Source organism: Hydra vulgaris, chromosome 05 (assembly GCF_038396675.1).
Source record: "Hydra vulgaris chromosome 05, alternate assembly HydraT2T_AEP".
In the NCBI taxonomy this organism is placed as follows: Eukaryota; Metazoa; Cnidaria; class Hydrozoa; order Anthoathecata; family Hydridae; genus Hydra; species Hydra vulgaris.
In genome coordinates, this window is record NC_088924.1 from 26,164,532 (window position 1) to 26,185,000 (window position 20,469).

Genomic DNA, 20,469 nt, shown 5'->3' on the forward strand with positions numbered 1-20,469 from the left:
TAATTTTGATTATGTATAAAAAACAATGTCATGTAAATGGCCTTTGTTTTTAGCATTTAAAGATGTGCCAAATGAATTTCATTGTGTATGTTTGTTTTAAGTTGTTCATAGATCATCCAGGTCATATTTTAAAAATCCGGAAAATCGTTCTGGTAAAAAATTCAGAAAAAATCTGGAATATATTTTCCCTTTTTTTCCTATTAATTTTGCTTTTAGCTAAGTTGTTTCAAACTTTTTTCCAAACTTTTTAAACTTTTGTATGAGTGCTGAGTGAAAAAGCTTAAAAAATAAATATATTACAAAAATAAATAACTAAACTTGTATGTATGTAAAACATTTTGGATATCCCGAAAAACTAAAAGTTGAGATAAATATCCAGAATTCCAGAAATATTCGGAAAAAGATAACCCCTGGTTGTTCGTGGCTTTGTTACTTACACCTTTTCTTTAAGATACCCCTTAAGGATAGAGTCTAGGACTGTCAAATTAGATGACAATGGGGGTCCAAAAAAAACAACAGAATTATCAGATTTTATTTGATCTCAAAACAGAATGTTAAAATTTGCATAGTAGTTTTAGCAGTAAGTGCAATACCTTGCTACCACCAATATCCTGCCATACTTGCTATCTCAGGCTGAACCAAATTTACCAGCATTTCTTTATAACACTTGCCAGTTACAGTTACTGCATTTTCATCAGGATCCTTAAAGAAGTGAAGCTCAATAATCTTTTCTGAGGTTACTCCACACCATACTGTAACCTTACGTGGGTGCTATTGACTTGAACATGTATTCCCATTTCTGTCCAAATAAAATTGGGCCTTGTCTCCCATGATCAAGTTGTGGATAAATTTAATAATGATTTTTGCAATATCCTGAAATCTGATAACGTAATTTAGCCACTATTGCAAATGTAATTGTTGTATAGATTGTTCTAGCTGAACCTTGTAAGGTACATGTTAAAACCTTTTAGAATCTGTCACAACAACCTCCATGAGATTCCAAGTTGTTGATAGCATCTTTGAGTAAATGTGATTGGATTGCCCTCAATGCTCAGCCAAGTTTTTTGTATTTTTAGATGTACATACTGAGGGACCTCATTCAGATTGTGACCCTTATAGTTCGATAGAACCCTGTTCTCAACTTCGCCAAGTTAATTATTGTAGGCTTAGTAGGATCAAAAATTGAAATGGCGCATATAAGATCTCTGAGTTAAAATAATTGAGTGCTTATTTTCAAAATAAAATTCAATAGTCTTACGTCTTTCTTTGGTTGTAAATTTAATCACGGTTAAATTTTTCAAAAATTTAACTTTTTAATCCTGAAAAGAAAAAAAAGGAAAAGAAAAAATATATTGAATTTTAAAATGGCAATGTGATTTATGTACCACCCTGTACAAAATTTTAATGATATGAAAAGTTTAAAATTGTGAAAAATGCCACAAAAACATTAGAAAGTTAAACTACACATTATAACTTTTATTGACATTATAGTACAATTACAAAATAGAAATCCCCAGGTAGAACATTATGTTGGGCCAACATTGAAACAATCTCAGAAACCTTGGGTTAATGTTGCTCTAGCATTGGTGTCCTGAGTAATTAATTAACTATATGATAAAATGACTATATATCATGTTAATCAATTATGTAATTTGATTACATAATAGAACTACTAGGGTAAACTACACAGTTTGCTAGAGGTGAACTACACAGTTTGATAGAGGTAAACTACACAGTTTGATAGAGGTAAACTACACAGTATAACTGTTTGATCCATTAGAAAGCAATGTGCATTAAAGTTGATAAACTTTTTGAAACAAAACAAAAAATAATATTTTTAAATTTCTATTTAAAATATTTATTGAAAAACAATATTACTAAACTTTGATTAAAATGTTAAGAAAAACTTTTGACTGAACCAAACAACAACATTATTACTTCATTTGTAAAAAAAAAAATTAAAATACTCATTAAAAGTAAACATTGATGTGGGTAACACACGCACTAAGAGGAAAAATCATTACCATCAAAACGTGCAGTGTTGATATTAACCAGTAGAATCAACACATGTATTTTGAAGAAACATGCTCAGCATTTAGACTTGCACTGAGTAAAAATGCCATTGGCATTAAAGAATAAAATATGGTATAAAGGACATTAAGTCAATGGGGGCTCAGCTTAAAACTAGCATTTTTGTATAATTGCAGAAATATACAAATAGAAATCTATAAAAATAGCAAGAAAACTTACAAACAAAATTAAAAAAGTCGGAAAATAAACTGTAACCAAATTGAAAGGATATTTGAATAATTGTAATAGGTATGGAAAAAACATTTTTTAACCATTGGCTCCAAGTCTAAAACAAAATTTTATTAAACTAATTAGAGAAAGAAAAAATTTCATTTATTAAATAAAAAAATTTTGTAATAAAAAAAAGGAAATACATTTCTTCTTGTAATATGAATTGCATTTTTATGTGAAGATGATCTTTTTGTGATTGCTTTGCTTGACCTAAAAATTTAGCACTGCATAAGTTATCATAAATTAACATTTATATAGTCTAATCTTTTTAGATAACATAACATTGCACAGATTCCCAAATTTCAAATAATATTAAAATTTAGTATAAAACTTAATTTTTCAATTAATTCATGAGAAAATAAGATTAATGAAACAATTATTGTATAGACTCTAAAAATTCAAGAACAGAGATGAAACAAATTACATTCACTCATGTTACTGTAATTGAGTTATTTTTTGTATTTATTTCACATAAGTAACATTTACACCCGTTTTATAACTTTGTTTTATTATAGTTTTCATGTTTTAAGTGAAGTTATGGAGACATTAAACACGTGCACCGCTGACGTTTTTTGAACTTTAATCTTTCTTATTAGAATTTTCAAAGGAAATTTAAAAGTTTTAAGTATGTTTACATTTTGTACAATGTACTATGAAAAAAACATAAAAAATAAGAAGTTGTTATTTTTAATTAATTACATCTTAGTTACACAATTAATGGCTTTATTTTGAACATGTTTCTTGTAGATGCTCTTTGTACTTAAGAAAAAAACTATTTAAACAATGCATTTTTTTCATATATTGAGAGCTAACACATCTTCACAAAATATAAGTTTGTTTTTCTGCAAATTTGAATGAAAAACAAAAGACATGTTTTAACTGATAAAATGAATATTAAATAATGATGAATTTTAATTTTATATTGTTTGTATTAATAAATGCACACTTAAAAATATTAAGTAAACATAATAGTTCCAAATACTTTAAAATAAGTATTTAATTTCTAAATAATTTAAATTTAATTCCTAATATTTAATTTTATTTTAAATTTAATTTTTAATACTTAAATTCTAAACAATTAATAATAAATATTTAATTTTCATTAAATGCTTTTATTAAAGAATTCATGTTTTTAAATCATTTTTAAAGAAAATAGTTGTGCACGCTATTAGAGATTTTTAACTGTTTTAGTTTGGTTTCTTTTCACTTTTTTTACAACCTAAAAAAAAACATCTCAGTACAATAAATTTTTTTGAAATCTTTAAGCAAACATTGATATTTGAACAGAGAAAAGTCAAAAAGTTAATGCTCGCTTTCTGTCAAATTTACACTAAATGTTCTTACATTCGTTGATTTGTCATTTCCTGTCTAAGAATTAATAGAGTTGGACAAAACAGGTGCAAATTTAGCTGAATTGGAATCACCATCAATTTCTTCTAAGGTTTTTGAAGACTGGCCATATTCAAGTTTATGTTTAATTCTTAGAAAGGCAACAGTTTTATCATGTAATGTAAACTGTTTTTGCCCAAGTTGACTTTACTGGCAGCATATAAAAACTCTAGCTCCAGGATCCTGTAGCAACCTGGACCTGTTGTAGGATCCTGAAACATTCCAACTGTTTAGTTTTTTTATAACATAGTTATAATTTAGTTTTACAAATGTGCACTAAAAAATGTTAAGACAAAATACCTATAGAAAACCTTTTAACAACAAATGTAAATATTTTATATTTAGCATGTTAAATGAATATGACATTAGTTTAAATGATGAAGTATTTTTTTGTTACTGAGAAAACATCCATAAAAGCTGAAGGTCTTCAGTGACTTTATGACAACATGGAAGCAAACCACTAGAAATCCCAGCCAAGCAAAGAAAAAATAGTGGCACGTTTGAAGTGAAAAAAAAGTGACACATTTGTTTGCACCAGGTGCAAACAAACGTGTCACAGGAAAAGGTCTTCATCCATTTTCATCTTTCATCCATTAACTTTATCCATTTTCATGGTTGAATAAACTGCTTTTAAAGATTTTTTACATGCAAAGTCATATCCAGATCTTCTCTCCATATCATAATTGATGATGCTCCCATTTAGTTGAAGAAGACTTTGCTCTCATACCTCAGTAAAGTCAGGTATGTTGCCACATCTACTGATTACTGGTCTGCACACCAGCATAGTTTCAGAGCAGTGACAGCTCATGGGATTAATAAGGAAGCCTTAGAGAGAAGATCTGTTACTTGCTTGCCAGAGAGTGAGTCAAACAACTTTGATGCCCTGGCAGACACACTCAATAACATTGATTGTGAATACAGAACAAAGAGTCTGACCTTGAGTACCTTTGACATCCTGGAAAAGGATAGCTTTTTGACATCATGGGAAAGAGCAGTTTTTAAGTACCAGCTTCCTCCACATCAAAAATGTGTATGCCATTTCTTAAATTTGGGAAATGCCAATCAATGTAGAAACTGTTGAAGAGAAATGCAAGCTCAAGCTCATCTGGACAAATCAGACGAGGTGGAACTCAACATATATAGCTATTTAAAAAATCTTAAGGATCTTACAAGGTCTAAGAAAAGGTCCAGATGCTATCAAAAATGTGTTTGGAAAATTCAAAGTGAAAATGTTAGTTTTTTTAATATAATTTAATCAACATAATCAAATAAGTATTTATAATACAGGTTGAAATAATTTCATAAAGTTCTTTTTGTCATATTTTTTTATATTTAATCCTTACCTACTCCGACAAAAAAATCCCTGTAAATTTGCATTTGTTGTGGGTGAATTTCAACTGGATTCATGATTTCAGCTTGAATCCAGCTGAACTTTTTTCCGACTGAATATTAACATTAATACAGTTAATAAACCTTTTGAAAAGGCAATGAACATTCTTCAGTCTGAGACCAACACACACCTCAGATGGCACTTTGCCAGTGATCTTTTTTTTGAGTTGCAAATAAAACTCAGCAGCCAGGAGACATTCTCTGAAATGTGTCTGCTCTTTATTACAGCTTTATTCAGGATAGTTTACGAACACACTTTTGGTACTTCTTAATCATCCATTGTTGTTTAAGTATTGTAAAATTAATCTTTGCATTAACAAAAATATCTAATATGCATTTTTGTTTTATTTTTCAACAGGTCTGGTCTATGTGAGATAACAAATTAACCAGATGGCTAAAGTGCAGCAAGATAGGCAATATTTGTAAGATGAAGAACTCTTTTCACCAATAAAATCCAGATAATCACAAGGTATGGAGGAGGTAGATAAGTACCTTGCTTGTAGTTCAAACAAAATGGATCTATTGAACTCATTTCAGAACATCAAAAAAGTCTCTCAAACTGAACACTTGTCTTCCTGCCTCAGCTGCCTGTGAGTGTCTATTCAGCGGTGGACTGTAATTCACTTTAAAGCAGGCAAGAAAAATGATATGAATAGCACTATTTGTTTAACAAATAGCACTATTCGCTTTACCAATAGCGCTATTCGCTTTACCAATAGCGCTATTCGCTTTACCAATAGCGCTATTCGCTTTACCAATAGCGCTATTCGCTTTACCAATAGCGCTATTCGCTTTACCAATAGCGCTATTCGCTTTACCAATAGCGCTATTCGCTTTACCAATAGCGCTATTCGCTTTACCAATAGCGCTATTCGCTTTACGAATAGCGCTATTCGCTTTACGAATAGCGCTATTCGCTTTACTAATATCGCTATTCGCTTTACGAATAGCACTATTCGCTTTACAAATAGCACTATTCGCTTTACGAATAGCACTATTTGTTAAACGAATAGTTAAATGAATTCATTAAACATTGTAACCGAAGAACAAATATTTGCTATTTAACTTAGCCGGTGCTTACTGATAGTAAAAGTTACAGTGTTATTTTTTAAACAAAAATTGTCAGATTAATTAACAGCAATTGTCAGTTTTTGTTTTATATGAGTACAAGATTTTGTTACTTTTTCCACCTCTGTTCATGAATAATAAATTAAACTTTATATAACCTGAAAAATATTAACCTGAGACAAAATAAAATCATTTTAGAGGTAATAAGTTCAATATTTCTAAAAGATATTTGGCAAACTAATAGACTATATTAACCTGACAAGGTTGAAAAGTCAAAGATTTTGCAGGTTTCTTACCAATTATGAAAGTTGTATACAGTGGTACATGGGTATATGAATATTTATAACATTCACATTCGTACATGGGTAAATGTAGCTTTGATATGTTCATGTTTCATAAACAACAGTTAGAGAAAATCTTGAAAAACTAATATGGAAATAGTTAGATAAAATTGACATACATCTTTACTTAACAATAAATCACCTACAATCAAAGAAATGAAACTTTAATTTATGTAACATTGTATTTAATCAAACATCATCATATGCATCATGTACAAATTATTTTATTGGAGAGTATTTGTACTGTTAACTATTTATTTATTTAACGTTATTCACCTCATTAAGGCTAAGAGAGCCACTACAGTTGAGGAGGATTCTTTATTGTGTTTACAACCCTTCCTCAACTCTTTAACTCTAAAACACAAATATTAACAAACAAGGTCGCTGCGCAGAGAAACTAGTTAAATTACCAGGGACAAAGATTTAAACCCCTATACTTAAGTGTGTGACATTTTCATCAAACTTTTCTTGTGTGATTAAGTTTTGATATTGTTCTCTTCAACTTGTTTATGCTTTTGTGTACAGATCCAGAGGTTTGTTTACATAATACCCAAGGTCTTTGTTTACTAAATTTTTATAAGTTGTACATTTCTATTATAATCTCTTTGTGTTTTCAAAAATTCAGTGATAACTTATTTAAAATCCACCTGATTCTTAATGTTTTGATATTATACTTTTTTTTTTAAGATAGCATCAACACCCTTTAAATCAACAGAAACTTCCAAGAAGATGCACTTTTTTTTTTTTTTCAGCTGTTTTCTTATCAAGTTGACAGAATCTTTAGTTGATTTTTTGTCAGGTTGTTTCCTTGTATAAGTTTGCCAAATACTTTTGCATTGCATTTAAGTTATAAACTCTAAATTGATAATAAATTCACAACTGAAAAATATTATTTAATAACAAACTTATTCTTTTTGTTTGAATTTTTTTGTTAAAAATAATTTATTTGCTGTTACTGAATCTGAAAATAACCATTGCATACTCATTAGCAGCTCTATATTTGTTATCATAAACAGATGGGAGACCTTCACTTTCATTAAACGATGTTTGAATAGCTGCCTAAAAAATTATTAAAAAAGAATATAAAATAATATATTACAATACTTAATAAAAGTATAACTATACCTTAATAAAAATCAAATTAATTTTGAAGATTTTTAGAAAGTTAATAAATTACTTAAGACACAATAAACAGGCCTTGCTAACCTCAGATTATAAATATATTATACAAACATTTAAAAACTATAAGCAAGTGTTTAACTTCAAAACCCCAGGAGTGGTCTGAATTATATGGACAAATAGGGATCAACATTTAGATAAGAGAAAAAATTGTTTTGAATGACATCAAGGATTTCATCCATAATATCAAGGCTTGTCTCTCAAGGAATTTTTAATTCCTTGAGAGATAAGCATTGATAGTATGGATGAAACACACGACAAAGGGGATGATACTCCTGCGCTGTCACCAAATTTTTTCGGATCACTCATTTGTGCCTGAGGCTCTATGCAGAATTTCTTGACAACACTGGTTTCATAACTTTAGGATCCTTGCCCTTATTTTTTGAGATTTCAGTCAAAATTGAAAATGTAGTTTAAACAAGAATGAATGACTGTTTCAGTTTTCTGTTGAAAAACCTTTCACTAGTAATTTTTACAAACTTTAGCACTGAAGCCTGTTTCTCCATCATCACAAACTATTCATTGGTTGGAACCACATCCTTTAGTACAAGATTATTTTTTTCTAAAAAATTTTTCTACACTCCTGCTCCAACAGGCAGGCTAGGAAAGATATCTGTACCTTATTGGACAACTTGGCTACTGTAGCAATCAGTTGCTTGGTTTCTGATCTCAAACCCTCCATCACTGCATTAAATGGGAGTAAAAGCTTAAACTTTTGTATGTAGTTGGATACTTAACTGTCACCATTGGGTTAAAGTATTTCACAAAGCTTTGAAAGGCTTGATCAGAAGAGAATTCTAATGGTAGTTCTGTAAAAAAACTTATAAAATCAGTTTCTTGTAAAACTTTTATTGAATTAAGTATTTTTAAAATATATCAAGTCATTGTAAATTTTTCTTTTCTTGTAACCAATTTCTTTATCTCCATATTGACCTCTAACTGCTTTTGTATTGTGTCAAATATCTGCCTAAAGCATGCTCTGCCATACTCTTCTTGGAACTCATTGCCCTCTGTCATGTTGAATAAAGTTGTAGAGTGATTTCTTGTCGAGAGCCTGTTGAACTCAACAGTAACAGCTTGTATCTTATGCAGTTCGTTAGCTCTCTCCTTTTGGATTACTATTAGTTTGGTGAGCTCAGCGAAGTCAAGTGGGTGCTTAGTTTTCAAGTGGTATCTATGTCTCTACTAACTTTATTTTATGTAATGATTTCGGTATTAATAAGACATACTAGAAAAAATCTGCAATAATTTAAATAAGATAATTTAAATAAAATAATTTAAAGGATAATTCAAAACTATTGTATTTTGATATTAAATGCTATACATATTTTGAAAGCACATATATAAATATTCTTAAACTTTAAAAATAAGTTTGTTAAGTTGTGTATGAGAGAATGCACACTTTGCATTTTTTTTAAATTTTGACATTTAGCTTATGCACAGTCTTCAGCTGGACTTTCTTAGTAGCTTTATTCCATTTATTTTTGAATTCTTGGATTTTTTTGGCTACAGTTACATTGAACCTTAGTTTAAAATTGTTTAAACTAAGAACCAGTTTAAAATTGTCCCAGAGTAGAGACATGATAATAAATTGTCTAAAATAATGGATAACCCATAAGAGATCTTAAAAACAGTAAAAAACATTCCTTGAGGCATTCTTTGATGTATATTTTGGTGTTAATTTTTCCCATAGTCACAAACCAAGAACTTTTTCCACCATATTTACAGCTAGCTTTACTTGCTAGCCAAACTAAAAACTTTTTTTCAAACTTTTGCATTGCATTTTATATTTATATTTGGAATTCAGTATCTTGTGATTAATTGCTGAATAACATTTTTATCCTGGAAGAGATTGGATTTATGCATCACAATAAGTTTTATCAATAATCAAACAAGATTTTTGAGTACATAATTTTTTTTTGAAGAAAAGCAACATTTTATTGCTTTTCTTCACGACAAGGGACTTTTTTTAAAATAAGATTTCTGTTTAAGGCAACTTTTTATAAGATTTATAGCCATAAATTATTTTTTCTCAAAAAGATTTATAGCCACAAATTATTTTTTTCTTTTGGGGTTTCTTTAGGTTCAATCCAAGAAGGATGGAACCTGAAGAAACCTCTAAAATTACAGGAAATGAAGAAGAGTGCTGTCCATCAAGGACAACTTTTATACTACGATTGGTGAGGAAGGATTCAATAATCTTAAAGATGTTACCTAATACGCCATAAAAGAGAGCTTATAAAAAAGACCAGCATGCTAAACTTGATCGAAAGATTTAGAAACGTTGATAGCAATAGCCTTAACCTCTCCACATTTATCCAATGTATGATAAAAAAAAACCTTGCTTATGATAAAAAGAAGACTAATGGGATGGTAGTTAGACAAGTCAGATCGCTTTCCAGAATTTTTGAAAATAGGGATAACAGATGTTGCTTTCCAGCAAAACATCAGAACACTTGCAGATTTTTTCTGGTACATGTGTTTATGAAGAGTAGTCATTTATTGAAACATTTAACAATATTGTATAATATTAATATAAATATGATAGTTAATTCTATTTATATTTAATCAATTGGTAGTTAAAAAAAAGTTAAAATCTTTTTTCTGTGTTGTTTAAAAACTTTTAAATGTAATATTAAAAAAAATTAAAACTAACATAACATGGACACATGTTCACTTAGTAGATGACTTTAACATAAATTTAACAAATAACCTCATAAGAAATATTTTAATTTAGTAAACTAATTTAACTAATTAAAAAAATAAAAAAAAATTTTTAAATTATGTCTTTATTTCATAGTACTTGGAAAATGTTTGCTATAGCAGTTTTTTTGTCATAGTATATCAATTTGCATAATAAATAAACAATGAAAAAACCAAAACTTTTGTTGTGTACTATCCAATTTCTATTGTAGAAATAAGGAATTTCTTGAAAATTAATTTTGAAAACTATGGGTTTCTCGAAAAATATCATTATTTCTAAAAACGCCAGTAAGATTTAAAAAAAAGCAGAAAAAATTCCGCTTTTTCATTAAATTTCTAGAATGAAAAATAAAATTTATTTTTTACGAATTTTTCGAAATTTGTTGTCTATTTCTTGAAACTTCTCGCTAACCGGAATTTTTGCAACAAGTGCCAGTTACTATAGTTAACAATAACAATAATAAAATGAATAATAACTGAGTGATAACAAACCTCTAAATTCCAGTTATGACTTTCCAACTTTAAACGACTCTCTCTTTCATTTTCTATGCCAACAATTTCCTAAAATATTGTTAAATGATAAAAAAAAAATGAAAAAAAGAGAATAAGTTGATTTTTCAATAGTAAAACATCGAAGAATGCCTTCTTCTTAATTTAATAAATTTCTAATAAACATCCTAATTTATAATAATTAATTATAATATTATTTATTATTCCTATAGTAAACTTTGAACAATTAAAAAACTCAACAATACAAACTTAAAAAAAAAAAAACATAAAAAAAAGCCAAAAAAAAGTTTTTCTCTTTGTTATTATTATTCCGACAAACTGTCTTTTCTTTATAAGAGGGTAACAATGTAGCCCATCAAAAATATTATTTTATAAACAATTTTATTCAATAAAAAAGACTTAAAAACCAGGAATTATGTGCTAAAAACAGTCACTGATAACTCAGTCCTTTAACTAAATATTTAACAAAGCCAAGTTTATAATAAACGGTGGTAAAAAAAAATTCTTTTTGCAGACAATTGGTTAATTATCAATATTTTGCATCTCACTATTACACCTTTTTGATGTGTAATAGAGAGAACACTAAAGTAATAAATCTAATAAATAAATACAAATAAGAATAGAAAATCATCATATTTATTTGCTATATGTAAGCAGAGCAAACATGGTATTTGGGATGGATTTCATTGCTGACTAAATATAAAAATACATGAAATAAAAAAAGAATAATCAATCTTTTTTTTTACTTAAAATGATTAATCAAGCTAAAGACTATTTTGATGTTGGGAGAAGGGGAGGCAGTTATGTTCATAAAAATAAACTGACTAATTAAAGTAGATTAAAGAAATATTTATACTATGCGATTAAACAGATTTCCATATATATTTCAAAAGCCTCAACAATAGAAATGATCAACAATACGCCACCAGAAATAACATAAAAATAAGAAAAGTTAACAGTTGTTTAACTTTCTTTTTCTAAAGTATTAAATTTTGTAGAACTGTGGAAACTGTTACTAATTATGGTATATGATTAGAAATTTTTAAATCATGCATTAATCAAAACATAAAATGCTTATTAAATGTTAATGGCTAATTTAACATTAGCCAGGAAATCTTTTGAAAAACATTGTTTCTTCCTTATTATACGAGCTGTAATTAAAATTGAAGTTTTTTACAGTGCACTTCTTGTTATTTCAAGAAGGGCATTGTAAAAAACTTGAATTATATGAAAAGCTAATTAAAGTAATGATTCTTATGGTACTGTCAAAACTTTACTAGTTCAAGTTGTAGAAGAAACCGTCCAAGTAAGGTAGAGATTTATTTAAGCCCAGAAAAAAAATTATTTAAATACAATTTTTTTTTGTTTGTTTTTCTCTTAATATCAAGGTGCACATTTTAAAAACCATTGTGTACAAAATTGAAATATCAAAAATTATCTTATACTATGGACTCAAATTAACATAAAATGCCACTAATAATATTATATTAGAATAGAGATAGACTAGACTTAATGTCAACTAATGGTTCATGTTAGTGTGTATTTGTATTTGTGCGCATATGTGTCAGAAAGCCTGTAGCATAACTTTAAATTAAAGCCTAGAAGTTTAGTAAATGATGAAAAACTGTATGTCTAAAGTTAGGATCAGAAAGTATAAACAGAAGATTCTACATAAAAAAATCAGCCACCCTGTATAAAATGTGGTGAAATTAAATATAAAAATAAAATAGAATAATACAAATTAGAACAGATCTCACTAAATAAACACCTTACAGTTCAGACCACCAGAGTACTAGAATTTAATGGTAATACCTTTTGTTTTAATGGGAACCATAACAAACATTTAGTACTTGAATAAAAAAAATCTACAGGGAAAAAAACAATAGATTTAAAAAAACTTTTCATAAAATAAACAACTATCTTGAGTCTAATATTTAAAATTTTCGTTATGTTCATATTTTTTTAAATTTAATTTTTCTTATTAAAGTATAACAGAATAAAAACAACGGATAGAATTATAAAAAAAAAATACTTCATGAAAAACAGACAATAAAAAACCGATAATATTAAAGGTCATTTCACAAGAGGCATTTAAACAAATAAAATTATCGTATTGTATAAATACAAAACATTAAAGGATTGACCTGAAACTGCAAAATTAAGTGAGCTTTATCTTCATCTGAAGGAGCATTATAAGAATCATTCTCAGAGCTACTCTCTGATGCACCGGCCATTATAAATATTAACGTCTGCCGATATTTATATGTAAAAACTATTTTTGAAACAATAATAACTAATTATAATTAATGTGCTTTCGATTAACTCTTATAAGATTATGTTTAACAAAAAAATTATTTATTTTATGCCGACATCACTATATGTTGTGCGGTCGAGGTGCATTGGTTAGAGCTCTTTCTCTTTAAACAGGAGATCGAAGTTCGAAACTAGCTTTGGATACATTTTCGCGTCACGTTAAGGAATGAGGCGTGAACTTCCTGGTTAAATGCAGATCCGCAGTCCCAACAATATACCGTAAATAAAATAATAGTAATAAAGTTAGTGACATGTCTTCCCCTTTTTATATTGTCAAGCGGTAAAATTTTGTCACAATTAACGGGGATATTTTCACACATATTTGTATATATAATATATGTGCCTCATCAGGGTCGAAATGGCCAGGAAGGTTGTGACCCTCCGGGTCCAAGCCATGTCTGAAGGTCTTGGGCCTCATTATAAATCAAAATGCACAAGTATAACACGCAAAAATACAAATTAATAATAACTATTTATTGTTTATATGCTCAATTCCGTAAAGACAATAAATATAGTAGCTATTTCTATTATTAAAATATGAAATGTTTAATGAAATATACAAAGATATCGTAAAGAAGCCTTATTTAATTATTTATTAGTGGTAGAGTAAACTTATCTTGAGTAAGAGACTAAAAAATTAATTTATTACAAAGAAACATTAAATTTCGTTTTTATATCGAGTAATGCGTAAGAGAGAGGATAATAATGTGCTGGTCCAAAATATTTTTTGGCTCCCCTCCTTGCAAAGACTCTTTGATTAAGACATTCAGAACGTAATAATAGTTAAAATAATAGCACTGGCTTATAAGAATCAAGTGCTTCCCAACCAAATAAATAATATGCCCATGTTTTTAAAAGATTATGTTTAAGCCAATAACGCTTCTTGCTATTTTCGATAATAGATGTTTTATTTATTATTTTACCACTTTTACATTTGTTTATTTTACATAGTTGACGGATTTTCTTTTTTTTAATTAAACTTTATATTTTCGGAATTTATCAAGAGGCTTGGCGATAAGACATATCAGTTTTTTTCTCGCCCCCTGCTACCTATATATCTTGTTAGAAACTTACGGAATGTATATAAATATTTACACGGCAAAAAAAAAATATATATTAATTTTAAAAATGTTTTTTTAGGTCGCTCTTTCCAGTAGATTGATTCTAGAGTTTTGAAAATAAGCAACAATAATTAGTTTTTAATTTTTCTACTAAAAACGAATTCCTAATTTTAAAATTTTTGACATGACATTCTCATTTAATAGTATAGACATTCAGAATTGGGTTCGCAACTTAAAAATAAAACTGCATACTTTTGACTATAAAAAATTATGACGCAATTGAGTTCCTGAACTTTTTTTTAGTTGATGAAAAAAACAATAAAGAAGAAAAACTAAATAAATTAATAAAAAAAATGATATATAAATAAAAATAAATAAATAAGACGAAATAAATGAATCTTGTACGTACAGAGAGCTACTTTATCCAATGTTCAGTGGGTTAAACTTAATATTAACTGAACAACAATTTTTTTGATATTTTTAAAATGATTCCCATTATAACCTGGTAAAATACTTGAGTGTTGCTATTGGATTTTTTTTATTATGAGCACTTTATAACTTTATAAACTCATAAAAACTGTGATAAAAATATTTCTAAACTGCAGTTACTGACTAGACTAGTTTAAACAGTGGCAGACTAGTTTAAACGGTGGTAGAAAAAAAAATTCCCTGGAAGATATATCTCCGAAAATCATCCCCCAGACAAAAAAACCCCCCGAAAAAAATCTAGAGGGATTTTTTTTACAGCGCATAAAATAAACGATATATCAATATAATAGTTGTTTATAATATGAATATTTTATACATACGCATTATAATTCAAACAGAACCTCAATCTTTCATTTTTCACAAATCGACTGACAAATAGATAGAACATGCAAGAAGTGTACCAACATTGACTGACAAATAGGTAGAACATGCAAGGTGTGCCACTACATTTTGAAGGTTTTGGTTTGGGCAGGCAATCTATCAATTTCAAAGCAATATATTTTTTTTAATTTTATTTTTTGCGGGGGAATTTTCTCAGGGGGATTTTTCCTAGAACCGTTTAAACTTTATAGAGTTTATCGTATAGCTTATTATATGTTTACTATAATAGTATTTATACTTTTAAATTATTTTACTCATTTAAAATTCAAGGTATTGAAATAAATCTTAACTTGATCAATTTATACGAAATATTTTTCTCTGATTTTGGAGTTATTTGCATTTTTTTTTCAAAATAATCTCATGAAAATAAGAAGCAAAACATCAAATAGTAGCAGCTAAATAAACAGTCTCAAAAATAAATTTATATTGCCTTCAAAATGTGCTCAACAGACAGCTGCATAATATAGAACAAGATCACAACCTACAAGTTCTTAAAAAGATGACTTTTAAAAAAATTTGACAAGTAAAAGTAAAATCGTCTTAACAAAAAAAAATTTCTTAACTGGTCCAAATAACTTTTGGCTTTGCAGATCTAAAAAGCAGTTAGGTTATAAAATTGTAAAAAACATTAATGAATAAAAAACTTTTTAAATTAAATTGAATCTCGTAATGCAGAGAAAAATCTCTATAAATAAAGAAAATTTAAATTAAGGTATCATTACAATGAAAGCAAACATTCCATAAAAAAACTCATTTTATAACAATTTATTTCAAAATTACATAATAAAGTTAAGTAATCTTAAAATTTATGGGATCATAAACAAAATGCTTACTATTGTTTATAAATTTTTTTTTTTTTGTTTATAAAATCTGTTTTTCTGTTTATAAAAATGTTCATTGATAATGATTATAAAGATACTTAAGCCTAAAAAGAGGAGTCTTGGGGAAATACTCTGGCCACCATTTGAATTTATTGCTTACGGAAAAGTTTACCTTTTTTTACCAGAAGTTTAATTTTTACCTTTTTTATGCTTTTATACTAGGAATAGCACAAAAATGGGGTTCAGTACTGATCTTTAGTTAAGAGTCTCTAAGCACTTTAATCCTGGTTTGAAGTTTTTTTAAAATAATAATATGAATCAATAAAAAATAATCTATTTATTAAAAGAACTGCAAAAAAAGAAATAAAAATACTACAAAGATAAATAAACAAAGATCAAACAAAATACTATTAAAAAGACGTAACAAGTTTATATATTAATTTATATATTATAAATGTAATATTACACAAGAACATTGACACGTAGAAAACCATGTGGTAAATTTGAACCAGTATCAATTGAAGACATTGCATCAAACAACAGTGATGCCTTAACCCATGCAGAAGGTGTATATGGCCAAACATTCATTATTAGAAACATATCTGCTGTTTCATGGTAAGCTGCTATTGGACTAAATTGACAAAAGTCTGCATCATAGCCAAGTTTGCTCATGTTGAAATTTGCAATAAACCCTGTAACAGGTCTTTTTATATAATCTTTGAGTTCTTTACGAAATTTATCTTCAGTTTCTATCAACGAAATCTCCCATTTCTTCTCTTTTAAGAGAGATTTTAACTTAGGCTCATCATAATTACTTACATTTGCATGAAGAGCATAAAAAGAATGAGTACCAAATCCAAGTAACATTGCAACATATGCAAGATCATCAAGAGTTACTCCATTCTTACTGACATTTATTTTTTGAAAGAAGCTGTTGACTCCATTTTTTTCAGCAAAAATGATGTCATTTTCATTTAACATTTCCTCAGTAAATTTTACATGTTGCATTGCAGATAAGGCATTGATTACAAAAGCAAGAGAGGCTGGTCCAGAATACTTTCTGTTATACTCCTTCATTTCCTTTTTAATAAAATTTTCATTCAGGATTGTAGTTTCTTTTAACATTTCCTGACCTTTTTGTGTTTGAAGTCCTATCAAACCATTGGGTAGATCAATCGGTAAATATAACATCTTTTTCTAATAAACTATTAAGTATAATAACAAGAAAAAAATCATTAAGATAAACTATTTTATGATAATTTGAAATAAATATCAAGTTTGATATAAATCACAGCTCAACAATAGAAAAAGTTAAAAAATATATAATTAAAATTTTTTGTTTATTTGTATATATTTTAAGCACTTGTTTTTAAGTAATAAGAATATCTCATAAAGACCAATAATATGTTGATGAGTTCAAAATAAACAAAAATTTAACTTAAAAAAGTTAGTTAATAATTAATTCTACCTTTTAAAGGTAGGATTTAGCATTAACATTGAACAATGTGACCTTTGAGTTAAAGTATTAACGTATTAACTAACTTTTTTAAGTTAAATTCTTGTTTATTTTGAACTCATAACAAATTATTGGTCTTTATGAGATATTGAATATCTCATAAAGAATATCATATTCTTATAACTTAAAACCAAGTGCATTTATTTAACCAACATACATTAAAAACATTAAAAGCTATACAATTTTGACACACTTTAGTTTTATATTCAAAGTATTTCGGACGTCCTTGGCAAATAAAAAGCAATCTCGTTTTGGTCTTGAAAAAAAGACAAGAGAAAAAGTTATAATTTTTCTACTCTTTTCTCAAGCAGTAGACATCTCTCTATTCGATTGCGCAACTATTTTGTTAACATTAAAACGAGGCCAGTAAGGACAAAAATGTAAACACATAGCGACAAATCGCTTAAATAATCCAATTTTTCTATTTATCTATTAAAAAAATTTTTTTTAATTTTTGGTACCGTCAACTGGGGTGACTATGAACGCTTTTTAAACATTTATGCATCATATAACAATACAGTTAGTCTAACAGCTAATTTTTTTTTTTTATCAGAACATTATACTATCTAGCTTCCAAAATTGGTTCTAGGCCTGATAAATATTATAAAGTAAATACCTTAATTTTCTTATTTTATACAGGCATATTCGTATTTTTAAAACGGGGTGAGAATGAACAGCCGATTCGGAGTTACTTTGAACACGACATAATGTTTTTATTTCTTAGATTATGGATAGACTAACATGTTTTAAGGCTGGGGGGGGGGAATACTTTTAAAGATCAAACAGATAATAGAAAGTGTATTTTAATATGTTGTAGAGTCTTTTATTTCAAATCAATTCATGTGAAAAAAATTACATACTAAGTTTAAAATCTAGTTTTTTCAGCACATTACTATTTACAACAATATTTACAAAGCTGCATTAAAAAAAACAGACCATCAACTATCACTATCCTCGAAGTTCTTACATGGGTCACACAGGCTGCATATAAAGTCAATTTTTTCAATATCAAGCTTATAATATTGATCTTTTTCATAGAAAAGGCCACAATACTGGAGGTGATAAGGTTTGCTGCATTTGTCGCATTGAATCCATACGTTGTCGCTTAACTGCACCCATTTTTTGTTACAGAGAGCACAGTACCAATCACTATCTTTGTTGTTTTGCTCTGTTTAACTTGATGGCATTGACTTATCTAAACAAAGAACTCTTTTTCCTGATTCAACCTTTGGACCGCGTATTTTTCGTATTGCAACTGGATTTGTACCTAAGCCTAGATTATTTTTCAGAATCTCTAAAACGGATTCGTTAAGAACCATTACAGTGTCTTTACCACTAGAGTCTTTATTTTTTCCAGGAAGTCGTTTTATCACCTCTGTTTTGTTGATAGGGTATATTCCTGTTGCTCGAAATCCGGAAATTAAAGCTTCTGGTTTCAAGGTGTTTACTAACTTGTTTAAAAGAGTAAAAGAGTAGGTATTTGTTCTTTTGGAATAGCCCTTTTAATACGACTTTCTATTCTCCACTTTGAAAGTACTGTCCTCCACGACTGCTTTAACCCTCTAAATACAGCAACATCTAGTGGTTGGCAGAAATGAGTTGCATTAGGTGGCATTGTTACAAACTTGATGTCATGTTGAATCGTGGCTTCAATAACTTCTGGAGAAAAATGTGAACCCAGATTATCATTAATCAGCAATGTTGTTCCGGTTTTTAAAATAGCAATAGGCAAGAATATCTCCATGAACCATCTGGTAAATGTTCTACCATCAAACCACCCATTAGTGGTGATATCGTATACGGTTCTAGGTGGTCCACCATGAGTCCAACCCTCGAAATGTAATTTCGAGGCATAGTTCCTTAAATTAATAAAAAAAAACTCGAATTCTTGATAAAAAAAATGCTATTTTTAAATGAGCAAATAATCATTTACAGACAAACTACACCCTCAATTTTGAATTCATTAGAACAATATGTACCTGAACTTGATGTGTAGCAACTTTTATAGTGTTTTGATACGCGCTTCCTAAGATATAGTTTGATAAGTCAACAAACTACCCGAACAATGTAACTGATGCTGTTGATATGCGATAAAGAAAAGCCGAAAAAGGAAAATATTTTGCGAAGCCTAAAATTAGGTTCCAAATGTTATATTTAATGCAACTGGATCAAAATAACACACAATTTAGATCTATTGTGTGTGTTGTTTCACCTTTTAGTTAACTTGGTACTGATGTTCATAGTCACCCCGCTGTTCATAGTCACCCCCGTTGACGGTAAAACAGTTTACAGAAAACAATAAAAAATTCACAAATGTCAAAGACATGTTAAATCATAATAAAATTGTTGAAACTGGATTATAAGATTAACCCTGCATTCCTTGTTTTAGTGCAATATATATATATATATATATTAGGGTGGAGTGAATTTTAGTTTTTTTTTACAATTCGTTTAGCCTGGGTGTGCAAAAGTTGTCTATTCATTTCAGAAATACTCTGGAAAAATATCAATGCTCTAGGAAATTATCTTGAGGTTCCTCAAGACCTTTAAAAATTTAATGGGTCCCTAATATTATGTAAAAAAAAGTTTTTCAAAAGTATGTCATGTTGGGTCTCAAAAGAAGCAAAATTTTATAAAAATTTCAGAAATAGCAATTATTTTGAAAAAAAAATTATTATTATTTTATAGTTTATTGCAGAAAAAATGACCTTTTAAACTAAAACTGAAAAAAGTTAATTTTTTTTAATTATAATTTCAAAAAAATCTTAAATAATAATTTTTTATAAAATTTTATAAAAAAATTGTTATTTTTGAAATTTTTATAAAATTTTGCTTCTTTTGAGAACCAACATGACATACTTTTGAAAAACTTTTTTTTACATAATATTAGGGACCCATTAAATTTTTAAAGGTCTTGAGGAACCTCAAGATAATTTCCTAGAGCATTGATATTAATCCAGAGTATTTCTGAAATGAATAGCAACTTTTGCACACCCAGGCTAAACGAA

The 20,469-nt window shown here is 28.2% G+C and overlaps 2 protein-coding genes across 2 annotated transcripts in view; both read right to left on the reverse strand.

The window, feature by feature from the left end:
- The window catches only part of LOC136071924 (FAS-associated factor 2-like), a 59,177-nt gene extending 45,698 nt beyond the window's left edge, over positions 1–13,479 (reverse strand). The window contains exons 1-5 of the mRNA XM_065797746.1: positions 13,025–13,479; positions 10,863–10,931; positions 7,471–7,547; positions 2,445–2,511; positions 2,251–2,356 (exon numbers count right to left, since the gene is read on the reverse strand). Coding sequence (XP_065653818.1) covers positions 2,251–2,356; positions 2,445–2,511; positions 7,471–7,547; positions 10,863–10,931; positions 13,025–13,114 — 409 coding nt within the window. The 5' untranslated portion in view covers positions 13,115–13,479. The remainder of the gene's footprint in view (positions 1–2,250; positions 2,357–2,444; positions 2,512–7,470; positions 7,548–10,862; positions 10,932–13,024) is intronic.
- A 2,928-nt stretch (positions 13,480–16,407) lies between these two features.
- On the reverse strand, positions 16,408–17,136 carry LOC136080296 (uncharacterized). Its single transcript, XM_065796915.1, has one exon. It carries the CDS (start codon positions 17,134–17,136, stop codon positions 16,408–16,410), a length of 729 nt encoding a protein of 242 aa, XP_065652987.1.
- Between the last annotated feature and the right edge of the window lie 3,333 nt (positions 17,137–20,469).

What these genes read in the sequence shown, in the direction of transcription:
- LOC136080296 (XM_065796915.1), bottom strand. Translation starts at nt 17,136, where the DNA reads ATGTTATATTTACCGATTGATCTACCCAATGGTTTGATAGGACTTCAA.